We start from the raw sequence: 27,125 nt of genomic DNA, 5'->3' as shown, positions 1-27,125 counted from the left end.
ATTATTATATGAAACAATTTCAGCAGTGGTCATATAAAACACTGAAAAGTATGTGCATTTATTTCAGGGGTAAAACATTTAAAGTATTGTGTTCACAACCAGAAATCTCAAGCAGCTCATGTATTATTAGTCTTTTGTTATTTATATTTCTCTACTATAAGTTCTAAGATTAGTTAAAATGGTATGGCATATTTTTGGCAGACCCTGGCCCTCATAAATTACAGTCATAATAGTAAATTAGCCATTATTCATTTAAACAAGTACATCTACACTATGTAAATGTATATCATTATCTCCATAGAGAATAACCAGCTATAGGAGCAAAAACAAATACACAACAGCAAACATTAGTACTAACAACTTTTTTTTAAACTATATTTAAAAAATATTTAATGTGTCACTGGAATGGTGAACATCTGCATGTAGATGGTAGTAGTGGTTGATCAATAATATAATGTGCTACTATCTTAATTTCTGTCTACGCATAAACAACTCTTATTGTCAATAGGCTGTAACTAACAGTGAAAGTCAAAAGACAGGGAAGATGTACAAACACTGTAGTTCTTAATGTTTTGTTGAAAGTGATGTCTGAAATTATGTTTATTCCTATTACAGTTCTTGGGGGCAAAGAAAAATACTTGGTTTCTGATACAGTATTCCAGTAGTTGTGTTACAGTAGTTGTACTGTATATGCAGTCATAGCAAGCATGAGTGAAAGAAAATTACTGCTATGCAGCTGGATAACCATATTTCTTAAGAATATTGTTCATGCTCGAGCTATGCCAAAAATAATGTCCTTATGAGCACCTGCAGACTAAATAAAACTCCCACATCCAGATCATCTAAAATTGCTCAGCTATTGTATAACTCGTGTTGCATAAAAGCTGGATTTAATGTATACGGGTTGAGAGTTGCTGCCCTGTTTGATTGGACATTCCAAGTGTAAATGAAAAGCTGCAGGATGGAAAGGACACTTAAAAGAGCTCCTCTTCCAGTTTCTGTGTGACAAACTTAATGCGGATGTTTTCTCTGAGGTTGCGGAGACGCGCACTGCGACTTGTGATCTCCTCCACATTAGTTTTGGGGAACCAGCCCCGCTCCCCGTCTGACAGCCGAATGCCCTCCACCCAGCCTGTGGATACACAATAACCTCAGCAAACAAAAACACACCCAGTGACATTATCACTTGGGGTGGTCTACATGTTTAAGACTACTTTTAGGGTAACTACTTTTAGGTTAAAGGAGAAAATGTAAAGTGTTATTTTATTTTACTGAAGTTGCTGTTTAAAGTTTATACTTATGATGATAGAGTTTAATGTGAGCTTGTCAAAGGGAGTTTCTCACCGTCACTTGTAATGGTCTTGGCTTGAAGAATATCAGCCTTCTCCAATGTAAGCTCATCATGCTCTTGGGCCTGGTAACTCTTGATGCATTGAACTTGGGAAAGATCTGAGAGGAGAAACAACCAAAGGTTTATATATTACTGAAAAGGCTGTACTTCCGTTAAAATCTATTTTAAAAATATTTTAACACGTAATGCAATATTTTCCAAGTTACAGTAAATGAAACAATAGAAGCTCAGTGACATGACTGAAGTTGGTTTATAAGTCATTGAAATACTTATTCAGCACTGCAAGATGTGATTATGCAGACTATTGATAAAGCAGCTACTTACCATCATTCTCAGTGGCCTGCTCAATATCTTCCAATGGATCAGAGGGGAACATGGCTGTGATCCATCTTTGTTTCCCACTCCTGGGAAGAAACAAAACCCACATAGATGCTGTCAGTTCCTACTTTATCACAACCATTACATATCATGATAGTGGTATGTATAGTAGCTCACTCAGTGTGGGCCTTGAGTAGGATCTGGTGTTTGAGTTGCCGGCCCTCACACAGCTGCAGGTGGAAGATGAAACCTGAGATGCCCTGAAGCTTCTGACTGAGGTCCTTCACCTTCAGCTGCCCGATCTTAGCGTGAACAAACACCATGAACTTCCACGTGCTGCAGACAGACCAGAGACAGAAATTTGTCAATGTATGGCATGCATTACTCAATCAACCAACATTTATGACATACAGTAACACCATACATAGTGTTGCATAGTGTGGCAGAGCATAGCATAACTCAGCATACTGTAGCATGGCATAACGCCATACATATAAAACACTGTTTTCTTTCTATTCTCCCTCTACATTGTACATCTTTAGTACTCACTCCTTCCTCCTGGACAGCAGAAGACAGTCATTGAACAGATGCAGGTACACAGGCCTTGTGGGCAACTTGAACTTTGACCCAGAAATACTCATGGTCTGTGTGTCCACTTCCAGCAGTTCTCCATGCTTGACCAGCCAGCGAGACTGGGAGATCAGAGGGAATATCTAAAAGGGGAGATGTATGTGATTAATGAGCATGAATGAACAGTTATTTAATTATTACTGGGGTTAGAGGCATGTGGTTTCTTTACTTGCAAACTACAATGGGCAAACATTATATGGTTAATCCATACTATGGCAATAATAAGAAATAGGATTTGTTGTTGTCCAAAACCATTGATTCCCAGCAGTGGATAGGGGAAAGGGGAATATACTGTACATGAATATACAGTAGGTGTACTGAGAATGAATGAGGTTGTTCCTAATGAGAGATGTTTTCATCTACCTTGCCCTCAAAGTGGATCTTCTTATTGAGGTGAATGAGCTCTTCCATCCTCTTCATTGATTGCACACTGGAGTTACATTCCTTTATAATCTGTTGTGATAAGAACGGTTATTTCAATGTTTTAGGAAATATAGTCTATTAGTAAAAAGTTTAATCATTTCTCTATTATTTATTTTGTATAACAACCAAAAATTTACCAAACTTCAACTTTTGGTATATTTGATATTTTATGCTACCTTTTTCAGCTCATTGAAGGCCTTGGTGGCTGTGTCCTCATCCCTAGAGCCTGGTGTTGTCCTCTTTAGGATATTCTATAAGACAGAAGGAAGGTAGAACATTTTGGATCTCAACTTTCACCTCAGGACACTGCAAAGCCTGCTGCTGTATATTTGCCTATTCACTGGTCAGTAACTTGATGTAAGGTAGAGTAATTGTTTTGTCCCTACAGCCAGTCATGAATAATTTAATTCTATGGTGAACAAGGGTGCTCTATCGTACCTCCACCAGCATCTTGAGCCGTGTGATCCTCTGGAAGGGGAGTATGAGGAAGGAGGCGAGGGGAAGACGCTGGCAGATGGGGTCTTCTTCCAAACGAGCCAGGATACCTGGGAAGCGAGCATTCTCCTGTCTACAGAGAAAAAATAAATCACTTAAAATCTAGCAATATGGTCAGAAAAAACCTTCACTGGTATGAATTGGAGCTATATGTGTATATATGTGACTCACCACTTGGACTCGGTCTTATGTAGCAAAATTAAAAATTGTGTTTTTTTTAAAAAAATTTTACATTGGATAAAAGTAGAGACTCAGAGCTACAAAATGGTATATCATACACTGCATTGAAGAACAAATGGAAAGTAATTCTGCTTTTAAAGTTGATCAACTTGTAAACTCACTTTTGAGAAAATGGCCTTTGAATGTTTTGGCATCTAGTGAAGAGCTCTTCGTCTACACCCATTCAGCATCGTTCACACCCTCTTAAGCTTTAGCCCCACCCATCTCGTTTCGCTGTCGGAGCGAATGATTGATAACATGAAAACAGCCTAACCAGCCTACCGGCAACAATTTCATTATACTTCTTTGCAGATGTTTACTGACACTGGCCATATTCAATGGGTGTTGTACACACGTCACGTAAGGCTAGCTAATGTAACCGATGTGAAATGGCTAGTTAGTTAGCGGTGGTGCGCGCTAATAGCATTTCAATCAGTGACGTCACTTGCTCTGAGACTTGAAGTAGGGTTTCCCCTTGCGTTGCAAGGGCCGCGGCTTTTGTGGTGCGATGGGTAACGATGCTTCGTGGGGTGTCAGTTGTTGATGTGTGCAAGGGTCCCTGGTTCGAGCCCAGGTTGGGGCGAAGAGAGGGACGGAACCTACACTGTTACACTAACGAGCCATCCAGCTAATATTAGCTAGTTAAACAACAATAAACAGTGCCGACAGTGCTGGGAGCTAACCAACCAGGTTCAATGTTAGCTAGCTAACATTAGGCTCTAACTATAAAAGCAAATGGCTCTGGAATATGAATAATAACGTCAGCTAAGGAGCCAGCCAACTAATGTTAGCTAGCTAGCACTTTAGCTTAAGACATATAGCTATCTAGGTAAACAATGAACCTAGCTATATAAACAAAGTGTAAATTCAAACAACGTCACGTAACATTAGCTAACAAGCCAGCCAGCTAACGTTAGCTAGTTAAACAACAATGAACGGTGCCAACAATACCACAGTGCTGGGCAATAACCAACCAGGTTCAATGTTAGCTAGCTAACATTAGGCTGTCATTAGCTAGCTAACAACATTTTTTTGGAGTTCAAACGGCTCTCTTGTGAAGTCATGACTTGCAACATACGCCTAGTTTCCTGAATTGGTTCACATATATCTGTGGTCATGAACCCTGTTTCTGAAGAGCTACAGGGTTTCGTTCCAACCCAGCACTTGGTCTTGATGATTAGTTGAACCAGGTGTGTTAGTGCTGGGCTGGAACAGAAACCTGCACACCGTCAATATCCATATGTATAAAGTGACAATTCGGACGTGTGTACTAGGCACTGAGCAACATAATTTGCATTATACTTACGGTCTCAAATGTGCAACAAAGCAAAATAGATTACACACAAAGTAAGACTGCTCACAACATGCGCTGGTAGGTCTGTTCCTGGTAGGCCTGGTTGGTCACGTAGGGGAGGTAGACCCTGCGCAGGGCGGGACAGTGGGCCAGGACGATGTCAGACACGTCAAAACGCAAGATGTCCTCCTCCAGCCTGTGCTCCAGGTCCTGCAGGAACCTAGAGAGAGAGGTAAAAGGAAGAGAGAGAAATTAAGAGAGGGAGTAAAAAAGAAAGTGAAAGATTCAGAGAAAATCTAGCGTGGGATCGAAACAGAGAGGGATATTGAAAGCAGCGGGGCTAAGCTACCTGCCATCCATGACCTCTATACCAGGCAGTGTCAGAGGAAGGCCCCTAAAAATGGTCAAAGACTTCAGCCACCCAAGTCATAGATTGTTCTCTCTACTACTGCACGGCAAGCAATACCGATGCAGTAAGTCTTGAACCAACAGGACCCTGAACAGCTTCTATCCCCAAGCCATAAGACCGCTAAATAGTAAGTTAAATAGTTAACCAATAGCTACCTGGACTATCTGCATTGACCCTTTTGGCACTAACTATTTTGACTCATCACATATGCTGCTGCTACTTAAAAAATAAAAAATATATATTATCGAATATCCAAAACATAGAATATACTTGCAGTGAAGCCGCTCAACAACTACATCAGACCAATCATCCAACAGACTCCCATTCAGAGCAACACACAGAAGCATCCAGGTTCAATGCCCTGCTCAAGGGGCGCATTGACAGATCTCCCACCAGGCCAAAAAACGTGAACCCGAACCCTCCAAGATCCCCCCACAGTTCCCCAATACCTGTCCCGCAACCATTCGAGACCCCTCCCACAGTCACCCCCCCCCACAAGAAGAAGAAGAAAAAAATATATACAATTAAAGAGAAAAAAAGAAAAGACAGAAGAAAACAGCAAACGATGCAAAAAATAAATAAATATATATATATATATAATACATTTAAAACAAAGGACATCAAGGATAACTAAAATCATAACAGCAATGCCAACTGTATATGTTTGTGTGCATGTCTGGCACTATTACATGTATGTGTGTATTCTTGTATGCGTTTATTTGAATGAGAGTGTGTACAAACACCTGCACGGCATCAGCCTCATGCAAACCGGCATTAGTTGTAAAAACACTGCCCCTCAGTGTCATTTAAACATTCTTTTTCAAACAAAATAAAACATGATAAAAAGTGAGATACTTTGTACAAAGTATCATTTTCAATTCAACGAAAATGAGACATGGCAATCTGCACAAAGGAAAAAAGGTAATTTTTAAACAATGGATGAGCTTTTCTTAGTTATCTCCTTGAGAACCATTTAGGGTTCAAGTAAAACTTTTGAATAAGTGAAGCTTTTAGAGAGAGGTTTAGTGCTTTTATATTTAATAATCTCAACCCACCCAATTCATATTCATTATATAGATAGGCACATTTTATTTTGTCTGGTTTGGCGTCCCAGATAAAGCGAAATATTTTTTGCTCATATGATTTGAAAAACGAATAATCAGGAGTAGGCAGCGCCATAAGTAAGTGAGTAAACTGAGATATGACTAAGGAGTTAATCAGGGCAATTTTTCCATAAATAGACAACTCCTGGTTGCAGGATCTTGTCTATTTTTACAAGTTTTCTATTGAAATTCATTGTGGAGAGCTTATTTATATATTTTGTGGTATGAATACCAAGTATGTCTACTTCACCATCAGCCCATTTTATAGGTAAACTGCAGGGTAATGTAAAAGTTGTATTTTTTAAAGATCCAATACATACTATTGTACACTTATCATAATTAGGTTTTAGTCCAGTAAGTACAGAAAAGTTAGCTAGATCTTCAATGAGACATTGCAGGGATCTAGCTGGCGGACTTAATATAAAACTTGAGTCATCGATATACATGGACACCTTTGTTTTTAAGCCTTGGATTTCTAATCCTCTAATGTTGTTATTGGATCTGATTTTAATAGCTAGTATTTTGATTGCCATAACGAATAGATATGGTAACAGAGGACAGCCTTGTTTAACTCCTCTTGACAATTCAAAACTCTCTGAGAGTAGCCGTTATTTACTATTTTACACCTGGGGCTACTATACATTATTTTTTACCCATTTTATAAAGATAATTACCGAAATTGAAAAAATCCAGGCATTTATAAATAAAATCCAGTCTTACTTTATCAAATGCCGTTTCAAAATCCGCTATAAATACCAGGTCTGGCTTCTTAGATGTTTCATGATGTTCTATTATTTCTAGTAGTTGTCGTATATTATCTCCAATGTACCGTCCATGTAAAAACCCTGTCTGATCAGGATGAACAATACCTGGTAAAACCCTTTTAATTCTGAGTGCTATGCATTTCACTAGTATTTTTGCATCACAATATTGAAGTGTAAGGGGCCTCCAGTTTTTTTTAAATAGACTGGGTCTTTATATTTGCCATCTGGGTCTTGTTTTAATAATAGCGAAATAAGACCTTCCTGCTGAGTACCTGACAGACTACCATTTCTATAGGAGTAGTTAAAACAAATCTAACAATGGCGCTTTTAGAATATCAAAAAAGGCTTGATATACCTCTACTGGTATGCCATCAAGCCCTGGGGTTTTTCCAGAATGAAAGGATTTAATAGCTACAAAAAGTTCTTCCTCTGTAATTTGGCCTTCGCATTGATCTTTTTGTAAATTTGTTAATTTTCCATTTTTTATATTATTTGGAAAGAATTCCTTACCGTAATCTTCATTCAGTGGGAGAGGATGATACGGAAAAGAGAACATCTGCCTAAAATAGTTAGCTGCCTCTTTTAAAATATCATTCAGAGAATCATAGATGACTCCGTCTTGAGTAACGAGTTTCTGCAAATTCTTTTTGTTAGCGTTCCTGTATTGGAGATTCAGGAAGAATTTTGTGCATTTTTCTCCATATTCCATCTAGTTTGCTATATTTTTGTAATAGATTACATTAGATCATTCTTGAATAAGTTCCCCAAGTTCGTTTTGTTTTTCCTCTAACTTATTTTGTATCTCTGTAGTATCGTTTTTATTGCTAACTACCTGTACTATTAGTTCATGGATTTCCCTTGTTAGTCTTGTCTCTTTAGCCAGAAACTGCTTTTTTATTATTGATGAATATTGAATTACCTCTGAAGGTACATTTAAAGGTATCCCAAACAATAAAGGGATTTGCTGAACCTATATTATACTGGAAAAATTCTGTTATAAATTATTTTGTCTTATTTTTAACTAAGATGTCCTCCAGTAAACTTTGATTACATTTCCAATATACCCGTCGACGTGGAAAAACTATAAAAGTTTTGTGAATGCCAATTAGATGATGATCCGATCGCATTCTGTCTCCTATTAAAACTTTTTTAACCTTCGATGCAAGAGAGAAAGAAAGTAGACTAGCTTGATTAAGTCTCCTCCATGTATATCTCACTAGTTTTTAGTATCCAAATATCCACTATTTCTAATGTGTCCATAATATTTGTGATTTCCTTCAGAGCACGGTGATGATAGTTTGTAGAGTGATTACCTTTACGGTCCAATGAGGTACTTAACACTGTGTTATAGTCTCCTACCATAATGATTTGATTATTTGTTGCCTGTAAGTTCAATAAATTGGTATAAATGTTTTTGAAGAAGTATGGATCATCCTGATTTGGACCATATAGATTAATGAGACAAATCTCTTTTTTGTCCACTTGCATATTCAAAAGGATCCACCTTCCTTGCGAATCACTCCTGACTATTTGCACATTCAGATCAAAATTTTTGTTAATTAATATCACCACACCTTTTGAGTTCCTTTGTCCATGACAGAAAATTATTCCACCATCCCATTCCTTTTTCCACGCAACTTCATCTAAGGATGTAGTGAGTTTCCTGTAAACAGTATATGTTATATTCCTTTTCTCTTAGCCATGTAAAGACTGATCTTTTTTTACAATCTGCTAAACTGTTATAATTATAACTGGCTATACTTATTTCACCCCTTACCATAACTAGATACTATTCTCAGTCTAAATTGACCATAATGAGTGCTTTTAAAGTTACTGCCATCAGAGGTATTATGACGGTCAAAACTAGAGTTTTCAAATGTCTGATATTTAGAATTCATTCACTTTTACCCTTCTCCCATTGTTGCCTTTGTACCGGATACAGTCTCTTACGACGTTCGTTTATCTCCCTTGGAAATTGGTCATTGAGACCGAATTTGGTCCCTTTAAGCTCCCTTCCCCTGCTTTTGATCAGCTCCTTTTGTTGGTAGTGTTCAAATTTTGCGATGATCGGTCGGGGACCCTTGGTCTTGTCAGTCATAGCTCCAAGTCTTTGTACTCGGTGGAAAGCCACCTTGTTTACAGTCTCTATAGGAAGTTTCAAGGTGGATTGCATGAATTCTCTGATCGCGCCCTCTGGATTATTGAGGGAAAAAAAATATTTTCACGCATGCTACGACTTTGTATGTCTAGTAGCAACTCCTTTATCACCCTGTTTTCCCTGAGTAGACAATCCATGTTGGAATCGTGTATTTTTACCTTGGCTGTGAGTTCCTTGCTGCTACTGTTTGTTATCCATCCTGTTTCCAGTGGTAGAAAAAGTACCCAATTGTCATACCTGAGTAAAAGTAAAGATACCTTAATAAAAAAGGACTCAAGTAAAAGTGAAAGTCACCCAGTAAAACACTACTTGAGTAAAACTCAAATTATTTGGTTTTAAATCTACTTAAGTATCAAAAGTAAATGTAATTGCTAAAATATACTTAAGTATCAATAGTAAAAGTATACATCATTCCTAATATTAAATCAAACAAGACGGCGTGATTTTAATGTTTTTTATTTAAATGTATGGATCGCCAGGGACACACTCCAACACTCACACATCATTTACAAACAAAGCATTTGTGTTTAGTGAGTCTGCCAGATCAGAGGCAGTAGGGATGACCAGGCATTTTCGTTTGATAATTGCATGAATTGGACAATTTTTCTGTCCTGCTAAGCATTCAAAATGTATCAAGTACTTTTGGATGTCAGGGAATATGTATGGAGTAAAAAGTATATTATTTTCTTTAAGTAGTACTTTAAAGTATTTTTACTTAAGTACTTTACACCACTGCCTGTTACCTAGTCACTTTATCTCTTCCTATATGTACATATCTACCTCAATTACCTCGTACCCCTGCACATCTACTTGGTACTGGTACCCTGTATATATTATCGTTACTCATTGTGTATTTATTCCTTGTGTTGTGATTTTTCTATTATTTCTCTTTTTTTCCTCTCTGCATTGTTGGGAAGGGCCCATGAGTAAGCATTTCACTGTTAGTCTACACCTGTTTGTGACAAATCAAATTTGATTTGAAGAGAAACAGAAGAATAAGAAAAACCAAGACAGAAAAAACAGAATCTCATGACATACATTCATTTTACTATACTGTACCTCTCACTGACGTCCTTGACCTCGGGGAGCTTGGAGAAGAGCCACTGTCTGTCCTGGGCCCCCAGACACTCCCCCAGCTCCTGGGACAGCATAAAATGGTCCACTGCGATGGTCAGGCTCCGAATGTACGACGCCTCTGACGTCACCAGCTCAAACTTGGCCTGTGATGAGGAGACATTATGGGCCTTTAGGAAGCAATAGGTACACCTCTCACTCACAATTAAAAACATGATACTTTATTTATCTAAATATGAAAAATTAAATACTTATCTAAATATTAAAATCATTACGTTATCATGAGACATTATGGGGAAACAGAGTTAAAATAAATCTATGAATTTAATGTTATGACCACAAATGTTATATCAAAATATGTTAACAAAATGGGTAATCCATCCCATAGATGAAACAACTGGATATGCTAAAATCCTGTAGTGCTGCCATAGATATGGATAGAGGCTGCACTTTCCACAAAAGATAGGACATCGGGCACACCTTCTATCCATCTCTATGAGTGCTTCCCAAATCCCAATCTGGCTTGATGTCATCCTCATGTTCTCACCTCCTGTAGTTTGCGCTCCACGTTGCTGAAGTTGTCCAGCTGACCGCTGGTCCGGACATCAGGGATGTCTTGCCACAGCGAGAAGGTGGAGCCTCGTGACGAGCAAAAGGAGCTGGATGGAGACAGATTAGATGGAGATGGAGTCTCCCCAGCCCCTTCCTCCCTTAGCCGCTCCTCCTCAGCACCTGGCTCCTCCCCCTGCTGCCTCAGGATTTCTCGGTTGATTGCAACATCACTGTACTCCTGGTACAGAATTGCTGAGGAGAGAGAAAGAGAGAGAGAGATGAGAATATTGAGTAAGAAGAGTACTTAGGGGTGATTGAGAATTAAAATCAATATTGTAGAACGTAAAAAAATACTTTCAGATATTATGTTGTTATGTAGCATGTGGTTGAACGAGTGCGGATACCATTGCTATGCCATATAAATACCATTGATAATGGAGGTGGAGAAGGCAGGTGGAATGAACCAAATTTTTGACACAAGTGGAAAGTAAGACTCACAACTGGGGAGAAAGCGTGACAGACGATTGGATCTGCTGACTGTGGGAGGAGTGCACCAATCCTCCTCAATGGATTTCTTCCTCAAACTGTGGGAAAGTAGTATTTATAGTCGTTATAACAGTGTTATTCACAGTGGACAACTTTACAACCCACTTCCAGCTAAGATTTGTAGTTAAAATTTGTGAGTTTAACTTTGATATAATACATCCATTTTAGCTGTTAAAACACACTTTTTGATTGTGAATCCGGTGCTACGTCGATGTTGTTGCGTGTTATTGTCAGCAGATGGCAGTTGCGGTGCAGGTCCTACAGGACTATGGGGGACACTGTCACTGGCACCACCTGAGCCACGATGCCTGGAAGTGGACTTATCTAGAGAGGAAGAAAGTAGATGGAGGTGGAAGGACACACAACCACTACAGAACGTTGTCTCAAGTTTAAACATCCTCTTACATAGAAAACAGCTTTGCAAAATTGGTTATAGCATTTGCTGTCAAAAACCTCATGTCTAACACATGATACTGCAGTGGTGCTCAACCCTGAAGCAGGACACTCACAGTCAGAGCTGAGGTTGCTGGGGTTCTGCCTGTCGCGGGAGGCCACGCGAGCTGACAGCGACTTGCCAAGCTTTAGTGTGAATGAGTTCTTTCTCTGGGAAAGCTGTAGCCGTGAGATCAGCTCCGAGGCTGAGAAGCGCCGCCGCTCGTGTTCCGCCATACTGGAGCGGGCTAAAGAGCTTCCTCCGGTGGCCGAGGAATTCTCTACAGCCCCACAGTTCAAGACAGATGAGTGCTCTGACAACTGCAGCGGCTCTGCGGAAAAAGGTGGAGTCTTTTGAGGGTTGCGTGTCCCCTCTGTTGATGAGGGACTCGTGGCATCTACAGGGTCTCCCCCGATGTCCTCCTCCAGGAAGGAATCGAAGGGTCCTGGGAAGAGGTAGTCGCCATCCAGAATGGGGCTGGCCAGAGAATCGTCGCTCAGGCTGTCTGGTGAGTACACTCGCATCTTACGCCCTAGGACACAACACAAAAAAGACTGAGGTGAAGACTTCTCTGCAAACTACAGCCAGTCATATTGGATATGGCCTTGTACAAAATATTTCAGAAATAAGATTTGAAGTGTGATTTTGATGTCCTACAGATGACAAAATGAAGGGGGAAAGAAACATTCTCCTGATGAGGACTAACAGAGTTGACAGAGTGGAATGGATAGATATTGTACTTACGGATTGACTTTTCCTTGAGTGAGCCCTGTGACGTCCTCCTCTGGGGTCGACAAGTGTCTGGGGTCTGCAGCTCCGGAGGCTCATGTGAGGATGGAGAGCCAGGTGGCTGAGAGTTACAGTAGTCTGTGTCCCTGTACAGGGAGGACAGAGGGAGGAACAGGGGCAGGCTGAGGGCTGTGTGGAGGGGACGAAACACCGTCGACACCACCATGGGTCTCTCACACTTCTCTTGCCCTGGAGGGTCAGTCCTATCTTCCCGGATAAAAAGCTCAACGTCATCCCCTAACATCTGAGAGTCTGAACTCAGGTCCGTATCAGTGTCTTGATCAGGGTTACTCCTCCAGCCGCCATTTTCTGCTTCAGTCCTTGTGTGTTTGCGATGATTCAGAGGCAACGGTGTGGAGTGCTGAGCGTCTGCAGTAGGTGATCCATGGCCGTTGTCGCTGGGGGTCACAGGCGGTTGCAGCTCCTGCTGACACACGGTGATGTGGTTGTGCTGGCACTGCCGCAGGAGAGGCCTGTCGTCCCGGGCCTCGCTCAAAGCCTGGGACTCGTCTGAGACCGGGAACCACATGCTGGGGCACTCTCCTCGGCAACGGAAGGCATGGAGGTGAGGCTGGAAGTCAGGGAGAGGGGAGAATCCATACCCGGGAAGCATGACTGAGAGAACACATGGGAAATGCAGAAGAAAGGAGAAAAGTTTTTGCAATAAACTTCAATATGCTAACATAGTATCCTCTTGCCATATCTGGTAAAACAGCACCCACTGAGCATGGTTATATGCACACAATAATATGATTATTATGGATAGTCAGATTAATATAATAGTGTGTTTAAAATGTTTACATGCTTTGCAAGAATAACCATTTCCCTAATAATCTTGTTTACATGGACATATTTGAAATCAGGCTACCTGATGGGACTTAAATAAATGCAGAAAATCGGCAATGAAAATAAATGTTTTACCACAGTGACCATGTTATTTTTGCGACGGGTATTTGATTCTGTGTTCGGACATATAAAGTTTGCATGTTAAACTCTCTTCACTCGCGCATAAAAGGGAGGCTTGCGCTACAGATGCTGGCACATGTGCAAATCGAATTCACAGCCGGACCACTGATTAAGCTGTTTACATGTCGAATAATTTGAAAGAAAAAAGAAAACCAGGTGTTTTTATCGACGTATGCTTACTTCGATTTTGACAAGCAGAGTAAGGTGTTTACATGACTATTTCCATACTTGGCTAAGTGCCATAATTCGTTTAATATCGAATGATGTGTGCACTCAGTCTAGGCTATATTGTATTCACTTATCACTATTAAAGGAACACTTCATCATTTGGTCTCTCATTCAGGCTTCCCTCTATACGAGACATGATATGTTAAATTGAAAAACTGAGTGAGACAACTATTAACCACTGGTGGAGACAGTTATATCCTTATATGGAAGGTGTTACTCTTGTACATAAAGCAAACCTGCTGTAGCCCAAGTACCAAATGACTCATCCGCTAGTTAGTTTATAGTTTATGTATGCCAAAACAAACCAATCAGGTCCCCTTCACAAATAATTGTCATGGTTTTGTAATGTATACTGTTATCAAATAGTATGTTTCCTGAAAAACTTTCAGTTCTCTCTCTCTCTCTCTCTCTCTGATTGTGTAACAATCTGTTGTGGGCAGTGTGAAAGATGTACTGTATACTCGCTAAGGAAGATGTCTGTTCATTGGAGCAAAATGGCGGTTGAACATGGACGCATGAAACCCCCCATCCCCTCTCCTCTAGGTCTGGCTCTGTGCGGCTGCTGAGCCGTGTCTTCCTGCTCTAATTAAAGACTGCACCACACACAGCTCTCAGCCCCCTGTACTTATCCTCTACCTAACCCCCCTACACACACACACACACACACACCCTCCTTTATCTACAGATGGCATGCTGAGCCAGACCCACACACATTCAGCCATAACCCTTCAACGTGCGCCCACACCAAGTGAGACTACATATTCAGCCCTCGTCACCTTTCACCTGACAATATAGACCCATCTATCGCTCACAGTGTTTAATCTTTAACCTGAATGTTATGACATGATCAGCAGTCTAGAGATTCAGAGCGACCGAGAGAAGGGAGAGCGATTCTGAGAGATTGAGGGAGAGAAAAAGAGAGAGTGACCCACAAATGATTCCCCCACTGAGCCATGAAAATTAGGTCGGCACGTTATGCTAGTGTTACTTACTATAAACAAATTGGGGGGAATTCAGACTGGAGTTACATGCATCTAACTAAAGCACTTTTCTCTCTATGCGTATTCTGGCCTTGAACTTAAGCATGGGGAAATGCCAGTGCCAGCAAGGTACGGTACGCATTTGGGGAGGAGATCAAAGAAATGTGTGTGTCTACATATGCAGTATTCTGACCTTGACTTAATTGACAAATAATTCTACCAACTGAACGCGTGAGGAAACAATTAATAAGGTTACGTGTACCTGTCAGTTCCAAGTGGAAAAAGCATATTTTCTGAACAAGAATATAAACGCAACATGTCCCATGAGCTGAAATAAAAGATCCCAGAAATGTTCCATATGCAAAAAGCTAATATCTCTCAATTTTTGTGCACAAATTTGTTTATATCCCTGTTAGTGAGCATTTCTCCTTTGCCAAGATAATCCATCCACCTGACAGGTGTGGCATATCAATAAACTGATTAAACAGCATGGATCATTACACAAGTGCACCTTGTACTGGGGACAATAAAAGGCCACTAAAATGTGTAGTTTTGTCACACAGCACAATGCCACAGATGTCTCAAGTTTTGAGGGAGCGTGCAATTGGCATGCTGATTGCAGGAATGTCCACCAGAGCTGTTGACAGATAATTTAATATTAATTTCTCTATCATAAGCCGCCTCCAACATTGTTTTAGAGAATTTGGCAGTATGTCCAACCGGCCTTTTTTTCCATTTATTTAGCTAGGCAAGTCAGTTAAGAACAAATTCTTATTTACAATGACAGCTAAACCCAGACGACGTTGGGTCAATTGTGCGCTGCCCTTTGGGACTCCCAATCACGTCTGGTTGTGATACAGCCTGGAATCGAACCAGGGTCTGCAGTGATGCCTCTAGCACTGAGATGCAGTGCCTTAGACCACTTCGCCACTCGCGAGCCCACACCAGCCCAGTATTTCTGTCTGTAATAAAGCCCCTTTGTGGGGAAAAACTCATTCTGATTGGCTTGGCCTGGCTCCCCCAGTGGGTGGGCCTATGCCCTCCCAGGTCAACCCATACCTGTGCCCCTGCCCAGTCATGTGAAATCCATAGATTAGGGCCTAATGATTTTTCTCTCGACGTGTGTGCACGTTACAAACTTTCATTCATAGGCTAGGTTGTAGCAACCTCATGATGGGTATAGGGAAAATTTGAGTATCATGTAGTATAAACCTATTGATGTTACATTGAATTGGGTGAATGGAATATGACTGTCATCTAATTTGCTGTAATAGAAATAAGGCCATGCTCATGAACAAAAATAATCGTATTCCCTCATCTTAAATGGCACCGACCGCCACTGATAAAGGTACAATAAGACAGAGAAAGAGTGACTTGGACTGGATACTATGGTCTATAACCTGTCCATATCCAGTCCATACCACTGTGTCCCTACTATCATACAGAAAAACATGTAACACCTTGCAACCCTGCAATGTCTGCCCATTCCATCTAGACACCTAATCTACTCAGAACTACCAACAAGGGCATCTCCATAAATGCATTAGAGTAAGTTATGTATTCCATTCAAAAGGCTTAACATTTGCCTTTGGTTGTATAGTGTTATTTGGGAGTGTTATGGACTTTGGCGTAGGCGTTTCCACTGTAATTTTAGTAGGCCACAATAAGAAAGAATGTCTACATCGTTAATGAGTAGCTAGTACACTGGAATCTCTTTTATAACAGTTTTGATTAAAGAACAATGTTCGTCATTTTTTTATGTGTGGCATAATCCCTTATCAGACTCATAACATGGATACCATAAAATCAATTTTGATGCATCATTATAAAAAGTCTCCATGCCTGTATCATCAGCCACTTTAAGTTAGCATGTTAGCATAGTTTGAACTGTTCGGTAATAATGTCATGGTTAAGGTTGCAAAATTCCGGGAACTTTCAATAAATTCCCTGGTTTTCCAGAAATCCTGGTTGGAGGATTCCAGATTTCCTGCTTATTCCCTCCTGATTCCGGGCTACCTCCAACCGGGATTTAAGGAAAACCAGGGAATTTATTGAAAGTTACTTTCATTCCTAGTCATAGTCATACATCACTCACTCTGGCATGGGAATCATGGGATTCACTGCAGATAAACAAAACACATTGTGACGGTCACAATTTTCAAGTGGTAATAATAATAATAATAATAATAATAATAATAGGGTATAATGACTGGTGTCACTGTTGGGATTGATCAACAGCCTTTCAACAGTCCGTCCTCCTCAATCTCGAACAATTTGCATAAATCTCTCTTTATCTCTTTCCAGTTTCAAAGGGAAACCATAAGTCAGAGACAGACAGAGACCTGTCCTGAAGATGTGCGTCTTCTCCCTCATGTCTCTCATCCAGAGTTAAGGGGTCTGTTATGGGATGTGTGTGTTTGAGCAGGCGGAGTGGAGTGGCCTGGCGGTGTGGTGTGACCCCATCCTGTATGTGTGTGAGAAGGCAGTGAAGCCCTGTCACATCAGGACACTAATTTCCCTGTAGTAGACTGGGGGACTCTGCCACTATGCCATAGACATACTGTATATATATATTATGTCACACCATTAGACTCTTCACTATGCTGGTGAGGCAGCATAGCACATTCCCATTCAAGTTAAGTTATAGTAATTATACTTCTATGCGCAAAGTGGTATCGGACAGTAGGACAAACTGAGGGTATAGCACTCTGGAGGAGATTCTCAAACTTTTCCTCCACTAGCACTGAGAATGTGAGGAGATTAATTTGTGATTGGAAATATCACCTGGGTGCAAGAAGATACTGAGATGAAAATTACATGAAATGTATTTACATTGGAACCTCACCTGAAAAGCGATTGCAACTTCAAACACTCGGAACCACCTACTGCAACCATTTCCTCAAAATCAAAAGACTAAAGTGTCTAGTTATAGACATGAAAGGCTGGATAGATGTTTTTAAAAAGGGGCATTCAGATTTTCATTTGTCTGCTCCAGACCCACAGGTTAGGCTCTGAGGCCATGGAGCAGAAAGAAATCCCCATTAATGTTGATACTTGGTGTGGGTCCTAATCCTGTTCAGAGCCTGGGGCAGCTACTCCTTCCCTATTAAGACATACTGACAACCTGGCTTACCCTGACACAAACAATGGACATACAAGGAGCACCTTGGGGGACAGACACACCTGAGCCTAGCGAGAGAGTGATTTCAGCTGTCTTTGATTGAAAGAGACAAAACATTAGAAAGGTGTCCTTTTAAATATATGACCCTCGACAAACTCGGACTTGTTTTGCTCGAGAGTCGGGATTCCAGCTAACAGACAGCACAAACAACAATATATTATTTAAAAGCCCACAAAAATGTGGAGAATATCGCATGTAAATGACAAGACATGTGCAGCTTTGCCTTCCCCCTCTCGGGCACCAGTACACCCTGCCCCCTCCACAATACCACCTCCCCTCCCCCCACCAAAGAGACAGACTGGGTGAGGGAAGAAGAGCAACATACTCAGTTTAGTCAGAGGGATGAGTTTTTAGACCTGGGTTCAAATACTATTTGAAATCATTTAAAAAACTTGAGCTGTTCATTGCAACAGAGCTTCCCTGCTGCAATGAACCAATAAAAAAGTCCAAAAGTGTAATCCAGCCCACCTAGCACTCCAGGCAGGCTAAAGCAAACCCTCAAAGTATTTGAAGGATTTCAAAAGGAATTTGAGTTTATGAAAGGAAGTACACTTGTTTCTTCACTCAATTCAGATATAAAAAGTAGGCTACTGATGAACTACAGACCAGTCATCACAAAGCAAACGGAAGGCCTGAGATATTTGTACTTTTCAACAACCTTTTGTCAGATCCACTCAAACAGCTTTGAATGTGTTCTCTGCACCCAAACTGTCAATCAAAGATCGTTTGATGATCTGATCATGGGCCACTGTACATACTTTGAACATTATGCTGATGCATCGCTTGTATTCATCTACTTCCTGTTCTCTCATTCCCTGTGTCTGTTTTCTCCTTCTTTCTCTGCTCCAGTTTGGAACCAAGCCAGCATTTTTTTGTCCTACCCTCTCCTTTATCTTCTGGACAGGTATGGACAAGTCAACTGAGGGCTGCTTGTTTTGAAACATGATCAGGTTAGGTAGAGAACCCACCTCGAAGTTGACCATGTAGTAGGTCTTGCAGGAATATTTGCTTTTGCCTGTGGGGCGAAGCTACAAATGAATTTAAAAAACAGAAGGAAAAAGCACAGCATCATTAGGGTTAGGAGGTGAATTGGAGCGAGGACAAAGTACTCTATAGTCCTCTCTCAAGTTGGCATATAAATTAGATGCTGTACCTTGCAGCCATATCTGGGGTTAATTTTTTAACAGAATCCTAACAGGGAAAAGTGAAGGGATTAACTCATGAAGAACACTGTACATCTCTCTTTGATAAAAAAAACCTGTTGAATTTTATTGTGGGACAGAAATGTATTCTTGTGCATGTGTGAAACCTGCCCCATACCATGTTAGATGCTGTGGGCTGGGGCCATAGCCAACTCAGTGCTTGGAACAGCCTACAGGCTTCAGCTCTAGACAGGTGTGCAAGCAACACTGTTAGGAAGGGCATTTCACACACAGCCCCAGGGCCCCACTGCTCACGCTCATTTGTGAATCTAATCTTTTCAAATACTTTCAAAATATGAGATATCATCGAGGGAAAAGGAACACACTGTTTGGTTGTTTTATGTTATGAATGTTTAGATGTATCCTTCCCGCCCTTCCAAGTTTGATCAATGTATGCATCAACAGGATTTCACTACAGAAAATGTGTCAAAACTTCAATTATATTTTTTGTATTATATGTACATGACAGAGACATTCGACTACTGATTGCTTTATGCTCTGACAGATGAGGGCCAGCAAGTTAACTTCCAAATTCATTACCGACCAGCCCCCAAACAAGAACCTTTGACAAATGCAGGCACTTTTCACATTCCCTGAATAGCTAGGCTCTCGTCATTCCTCTAACATTTCTCAGTAATCTGCAACAGGAGACAAACAAAGGGACTGGACTTTCCACATGCAACAGAAAAAAGAGCTGCCACTGAGCCAAAGGATAAGAAAATGGTTCGCCTGCTCCCTTTATTTTATGGGTGGGTTGTCTTCTCAGAGTTCATCAAACAAATGTCATTTTGGAAACCAGGTCAAAGCAAATAGTGAGGGCAAAGCATTTAACATAATACACAAAGTTGTGTAGGTCTCACCACCCTACCCCTCTCATGTTCAGTTCTCCTAATTCAAAGCCAGACCGTGTGTCTAAGGGCTAGCCATACAGCTAGGATTGCATGCAGCAGTTGGATGGATGGATGGGAAGGATGTGGTACAGCGTCCTGTCTGGCTTCCCTGCAGTGGCAGTGCATGTAGATGCACAGTCAGATACACCTCCAGCCACCCACACCAATGCATATGTGTACACTCAGGCACAAGTGCACACAACGCACACAATCTGAGTGACAGGTGATGGGGCAGATGCTCCAGACTCAGAGAGATGGAGGGAGGGAGGACAGGGGAGTATGGAGGTAAGGTGAAGGAACGGGCTGGAGGGGAGGGCGAAGAGGTGGAGGGGTGTACTGCAGTAAATAGAGTTTTAAATCTGAAGGCACATCACTCTCGAATTAAAATATATATATATCTGTCACGTGTGCAAACTCTCCTGCCTCTAGGTCACCAGGCTGTTATGGCGCATACCTGTCACAATCGTTATGCGCATCAGCGCATAATGACACTCACCTGGACTCCATCACCTCCTTGATTACCTGCCCTTTATATTTCACTCCCTTTGGTTTCTTCCCGAGTCGTCATTGTTTCGGTTTCATGTCTGTGCGTTGTTCGTGTTTTGTATTATGTTTCGTTTATTGATTAAATCACTCACTCCCTGAACTTGCTTCCTGACTCTCACATTATGACACCTCACCTAAGGGAAGCGTCAGGAACTGTTTTTTTGTTATTTTTGTTTTGGTGGTGATGTCAGGTCCGGGTGTCAGAACCGGAGCTACCTGGGAGGCCTCAGCTGGTTTGTCGGATTCCCATGCCTCGGCGGGTTCGACGGGCTCCCCTGCCTCAGCGGGTTCGATGGGCTCCCATGCCTCAACCGAGGCAACCGGGGAGGTCTCAGCCGGCTCATCAGGCTCTCACGTCTCAGCCGGTTCGTCAGGTTTCTGTGCCTTAGCGGAGGCGACCAGTCCGCTCCCTGGGATCGTCCCTGTGGTTGGCGTCCTGCTGCTGGAGCCGCGCAACGAAGAGGTACTGTCACGTATGCTCTCTCTCCGGCACTCTAGGTCACCGTGCTCCCGCGCCTTAGCAGAGGTGACCGGTCAGCTCCTGATCCCTGGGACCATCATTTTGGTCGGCTTACTGTGGCTGGAGCCTTGCGTCGGGGAGGGGGTACTGTCACGTGTGTTCGCGTTTCTTGTTTTGTATTATGTTTCATTTATTGATTAAATCACTCACTCCCTGAACTTGCTTCCCGACTCTCAGCGCACTCGTTACACTATCACTCAAGGAGGTGATATTAACTATTAACTGACAGCAAGAAAACCTTAGATTAACATAGTCATAACATGATAACTAACCAATGTGGATATACTAAGTTCATAGTAAGACACAGGTAATTTTGAAGGAACAATTGACCACTGACTCAATGATCAGTGATAAAGGCAAAAATATGTTGAACCAATATTCTATCAGTCAACATACCTACGTTGAACATCAATGGAATATTTGGTTGAAAACGCAAGGATCATGTGCTACTGTACTTCTGCCATTGCATTCACATAAATAGACACTCTGATACTGTGAAAGGTTTCCACCACAGCTGTGTTGTTGTCTGTGGAGTCTGAGTCAGTCAAGTTATGGCTGTCTCCTTCACCTCTCCCAGACAACAAACATTACTATATGGCTGTGACTATCCAGACTGAGGGCTGACATTTATGGTCTGATTCAAAGAGCACTTTAGTCACTCTCAACTTTACAGATTATTTGTTATGGTATATTTTAGCATATTTGCCTATATGGTGAAATTACCATGTCAATACTTTCCTTCCCGCAACGATAAATTGTAGTGCTAAAATTGCATGCTTAGGAGCAAAACACTGAGGGGGCGATTCCGACCCGAGTTAAGCGCACGTAAAAGCGCACGTAAAGTTAAGCGCATTTCCCTTTTTTATCCACTTTTCTCTCTATGCGAATTCTGACCTTGAACTTAAAGCATGAGAATAGCATGCTATTCACCTGCTATTCATTTGGGGTAGAGATCTAATAAATGAAGGTGTGGCGGAGGTGTGTCTACAGATACACTGTATTCTGACCTTGACTTAATTCTCTCATAATTCCACCACCTTTATGCGCGAGGAAACCATGAATAAGGTCTAGCGAGCCTACCGGCTCCAAGTGGAAATAGCATCTACTTAATTTTTCTCCTCAATATAAATAACACCATTCTCCATGCACTATAATTTACATCTTGGTAAGAGCTATTGATAAGAGCTAGGTAAATGAGTAATCCATTTGGATAAGGGAATTGTAAATATCAATGACACTTGTTTTAGATATATTTTACCTTATAATCGCTGGTGACAAATGTGAAACCAGTCATATGGCAGAACCTGAAGCATATCAACATATCAACTTTCCCACACAAAAGTTTATGAAATGCTGTGCCATTATGCATCATTTAAATTGTACAGCCTTTAACTTGCAGGGATGGGCAGTCTCGAATGTGTTAACTATAGGCTACCCCAACTTTCTGTTTCCTATTTCTATCATGTTAAATATTAGCCACTATCAGTAGACTGTCAGTAGGCCTAATACCCACACAGATTCAACTGCCAATTTACTGTTAGTTCCCTTCAGTTGGTATAGCCTACATTATCATTCAATTTAATTACACTGTTTTGTTTACCTTTGGTTCCTCTGTAAATTATGTCAAGGCCATATGGTTGTTGCTGAGGATCATTAGTAACAGTCGATAATATACCAAAAAGGCTAACTAAAACGTTATGGAGTGGAGCACAGACCAAGCCCTAACAGTTTGAACCCAACGCATGGTGCAATACTTGGCTGTGTCATCACAGTTCCATGGTTAGTGCAGACAATAGACGACGGTATAACCTACTATTGTACACTATTCTTCCTACATTACCATTGGTTGAAGAACTGAGTGTGGCAATTTTCAGAATTAATCAAACCACCATTTTCTTTCTTTTGTGCGTAAAGGCTCTGCTCACCAGTTTATGATTCATAAATACTTTCCTAACACTAAATAATCTACAAGATCAGAGTATTTTTAAATCTACCAATTGGTGCTGAAACTGAGACGGTTATGCATATATTTTAGATGGCTTTCTTTCATTGATCCATAATATTCTACATTTCAGTTAAAGGCATTCAGTTGTACAACTCACTATCCCCCTTTCCTTTCTTTATGAACCCGTTCTCTAGATATATTCTAGTGAGTCTGGACAAAATTCTAACTAAAAGTTACCACCGTTTTGAAAGAGATGGCTTAAGATAAATGTACTGAAAACCCTATTGAGTGAAAAGTCCACAAGAAAATCTGTTGGCCAGTAAGTGGGAGAGTTTTCAGCGGATGAATTACATTTATTTAGCGGCACACAAGGGAACCACGCCTGCAAAGCCCGTTGCTCAGCTGCACAAGGTAAGTCTTAATACCAACTACTGAGAAGTGCGTAGGAAAGGTGTGTGTAAGAAAGGCGCGATTTCCTATGTCCGAATCGGGCTCTATGTTATCAAGAGATTTGTTTAATTTCCTGAAGAAAGTTAGATTCAACTTGGACAAACCCAATATTGTGATCTACACTGAGTATACAAAACATTAAGAACACCTGCTCTTTTCATGGCATAGACTGACCAGGAGAATCAAGGTGAAAGCTATGATCCCTTATTGATGTCACTTGTTAAATCCACATCAAATCAGTGTAGGTGAAGGGGAGGAGACAGGTTAAAGGATTTTTAAGCCTTCAGACAATTGAGACATGGATTGTGTATGTGTGCCATTCAGAGGGTGAATGGGCTAGACAAAAGATTTAAGTGCCTTTGAACAGGGTATGGTAGTAGGTGCCAGGTGCACCGGTTTGTGTCAAGAACTGCAACGCTGCTGGGTTTTTCACGCTCAACAGTTTCCTGTGTGTATCAAGAATGGTCCACCACCCAAAGGACATCCAGCCAACTTGACACAACTGTGGGAAGCATTGGAGTCAACGTGTGCCAGCATCCCTGTGGAATGCTTTCGACACCTTGTAGAGTCCATGTCTCGACAAATTGTGGCTGTTTGGGGGCCGGGGGATTGCAACTCAATATTAGGAAGATGTTCCTAGTGTTTGGTATACTCAGTACCTGTTGAACCTTCTTATGTAACGTGGCTCATTGGCTCTTAATTTTTCTGTACAGATCATCGTATAGGCCTGGAGTGTAGCAGCTGTTGTACAGGCAGCAGTCTCCACAAGCAGAGAAATACTATTGGTCTGTAGGCAAATCAGTAGCACAGGTTCAGATATATACCCTTACACATCCACTCAGACATACGCACACACACACACACAAACACAGCCCTTTCCCAATGACAATGCACTTAGTCATAAGCGAGACAGACTAAATGACTTGTGGGTATTCTCTACGCGCACCACCTTGGTTCACCCTCTCTCGCTACAGCCATTAATAATATAATACGTTAGTGCTACATCAATCTGTATCTAAACTAGAAGTCTTTGAGGACATGGCCTAAATCAAACTTAGTTCGGGAAACAGAGCAGATAAGAGCATGCTTACATCCCAAATGGCACCCTATTCCTTATGTAGCACACTTGCTTTGATCAGAGGCTCTGGTCAAAAGTAGTGCACTACATAGGGAATAGGGTGCCATTTGGGAGGCACACCATAATCTGGCAGGCACTAAACAGTTATATCGCTGAACTGTTGAATGTCAGTATTGAGTCATTTGTTTGTTCCTCATGATGGTGTGTAAACAGCTTAGCTAGATTGCAGTTCCTATGAGACACTGAGTTAAATGGGCAAACAAACATACCTGAAGGCAGAGCGTGGGAGAGAAAAACACTCTCCCTGCACAAACACTGCTGTGAAAAACACACACATGGTTGCTCCTCAGTTTACAGTGCAGTCACTTGAAAGATCCTGAAGGTTTATGGAGAGGGCCTCCAACTGATCTGGTGTAGACTAAGACTTGAAAGGAGTGTGTGCGCTCTGCGGCGCCGTGCAGTTTTTTTTTTTTAACAATCCTCTCCCCCGACATATTCCAAACATGCACTTACCTGCCCTGCAACTAATCACAGCTCCTACTGTAACCATTACACTCCAGCCTCAAAGCCTTGCAAAGCCTCATTTCCCATGCTATGCCCAAGGATAGGGAACTATTATTGATGCAAACAATGCTTCCAATGGAATATAGTCTGTACGTGTGGTGTTTCTAAAGTATCTCCATGCATTGACAGATGCGTGTGTATTTTACATGTATTATGTATCCGTATACTGCAGACCTACACTACAGTCTCTCTGGATTACAGTGCACGTCAGGGATTGTTATTATTTATTGAGCCTAGTTTACTGTATTATGTGTAGAGATGTTAAATGTACTTTAAAATAAAGTTTAATTTCCATAACAGTGAAATAGTATAGAATGCACCCCCTATGATACTCAAAATGTACCCTTGAACTCTCACAAACTGTCTCACTCCAACGGCACACCATGTGTAATTGAAACAGACTGCACATTGGAGGAACACACTCCCAGGACAATTGCCATGAAAATAACAATAAAACAAAAACACCCTCAAGTTGACATTATATTAATATAATGTCAAATTGAGGGTGTTTTTGTTTATTTGTTTTCATCTACCTCTAAATCTGTGCATCTGACATGCAGCAACGCAGTCTGAAAGCAGCACCATGGCACTGTTTTGACTCACCCCCCAACAAACAGGACAGCTTAACTTTCATATGCAACATCAAAATCCACCCCCCCCCTTACCTGAAGGTCACAATAACTAACAACGCTACACACTTGGTTAGTGTACACTTCACTGAATTCAACATTGCATTGCACACAGAGCGATATACACAAATATGTATGGATAGATGGGCTGTACTACCTCATGGGTATCAGTAGCTTCTGAACTGGATGGTTGCCAGCGACAGTGTGTGAATCCAGGCCATCCTAGCGTCTGGCTGAGGCTCTATGTGCTATCCATGACTGCCTTGTGTCCCTCCCAGCTTCTTTCCCTTTGGGTCTTCCTCAGATTTTTACTCCACTCGTCCAGAAAGGGGAACTAGGGGACCCGGTCCCGACTCCTCCGTTGTATCTTTATTTTCTTCTCCCTCCAACAAAAAACAGGAACTTTAAACGAAGAAAAGTGCTCACTGGTCTGGTTACTTACCATGCAGATCCCTCTTTAGGCTTCTGCTCTCCCTCTCCTCGTTGACAATCCCTCTCGTCCCCTCTCTCTCTCTGCTACAGTTGGGGAAGTGCACTCTCTCCCGTTCTCTCTCCTCCCTCTCCCCCTCTCGGCCTCTAATAGTTAGTGTTGCATTTCAACACCTGCTTATAGAAAGAGAGGGAGAGAAGAGTGCGCAAGCAGCCATCTGCGTGAGAGAAAATGTTTTCCTTTCTGTGAATATGTGTGATAGTTTGTCTGTCTGTGTGTGTGTGTGCATGGGTCGGATCCTTGTGTGTCAACAGAAATGCACTGAAAGTGGATAGAAGGCAAGTAGGACGGGAAAAGGGGTGGGAAGTAGACAGGGTGTGCACTCAGGCGTGTGTCTGTGTGTATGCGTGTGCGCCCATGCAATTAAGTAAGTAGCTAAGTATCAGTTTGGAGAAAGAAAAGCATGCCTTTGCAAATACTGAACTACTTGGCTTCTCCCTCTCCCAAGCATTATAACTCCCTAATTAAACATAAAAAATGGTTACCTCGGTCAACCCTCTTCTCAGCAGTAGTGAGAGAAAGTGTAATTGTCCTCATTTGAACAGTTTTCCAGATTTTACCAATAAAACTCAGTTGCCAGTTTATGTGCTATCATAAAAACTCTACACAATATTGTACATCCCATCTTACAATGGCAACTTGTTTGTGGTTACATGACAAGCAGGGTTGGGGAGTATTGGATTACATGTAATCTGTTACATGTAAGGGATTACAAAAAAAAATGTTAACTGTAATCCGTTATGATACCAGCAAAAATATTGTAATCAGATTACAGATACTTTTGAAAAACTAGATGAATACTTTTAAATTCAGAAAGGAGGTTAGCAAAACATTTTTTTTTTAAACGTCTGTTGTTTTCTCAATGACATTCAAATCAGCATTGAAAAAAGGCGCAAGT

General features: G+C 41.3%; 1 protein-coding gene across 1 annotated transcript; it reads right to left on the bottom strand.

The window, feature by feature from the left end:
* Window positions 1–29: 29 nt before the first annotated feature.
* On the bottom strand, window positions 30–26,950 carry arhgef19 (Rho guanine nucleotide exchange factor (GEF) 19). The gene is made up of 16 exons (XM_014135376.2): window positions 25,895–26,950; window positions 12,514–13,173; window positions 11,846–12,301; window positions 11,519–11,660; window positions 11,289–11,374; window positions 10,786–11,042; window positions 10,224–10,384; window positions 4,798–4,950; window positions 3,161–3,290; window positions 2,899–2,973; window positions 2,663–2,752; window positions 2,219–2,382; window positions 1,847–2,005; window positions 1,676–1,755; window positions 1,345–1,449; window positions 30–1,132 (listed from the first exon to the last, which is right to left on the bottom strand). The coding sequence occupies exons 2-16, from the start codon at window positions 13,169–13,171 to the stop codon at window positions 975–977; spliced, it is 2,874 nt and encodes a 957-aa protein (XP_013990851.2). The 5' UTR covers window positions 13,172–13,173; window positions 25,895–26,950; the 3' UTR covers window positions 30–974.
* Between the last annotated feature and the right edge of the window lie 175 nt (window positions 26,951–27,125).

This window comes from Salmo salar, chromosome ssa13 (assembly GCF_905237065.1).
Source record: "Salmo salar chromosome ssa13, Ssal_v3.1, whole genome shotgun sequence".
In the NCBI taxonomy this organism is placed as follows: domain Eukaryota; kingdom Metazoa; phylum Chordata; class Actinopteri; order Salmoniformes; family Salmonidae; genus Salmo; species Salmo salar.
Note: the sequence above shows the minus strand (reverse complement) of the source record. Positions and strands in the feature narration are given on the sequence as shown.

Excerpts from the sequence above, each read along its gene's own strand:
- arhgef19 (XM_014135376.2), bottom strand. The coding sequence starts at position 13,171 with ATGCTTCCCGGGTATGGATTCTCCCCTCTCCCTGACTTCCAGCCTCAC. Across the intron at positions 2,974-3,160 it reads GGCTCAAGATGCTGGTGGAG|AATATCCTAAAGAGGACAAC; the intron begins GTACGATAGAGC and ends TCTGTCTTATAG. Across the intron at positions 2,753-2,898 it reads CCTTCAATGAGCTGAAAAAG|ATTATAAAGGAATGTAACTC; the intron begins GTAGCATAAAAT and ends TTATCACAACAG.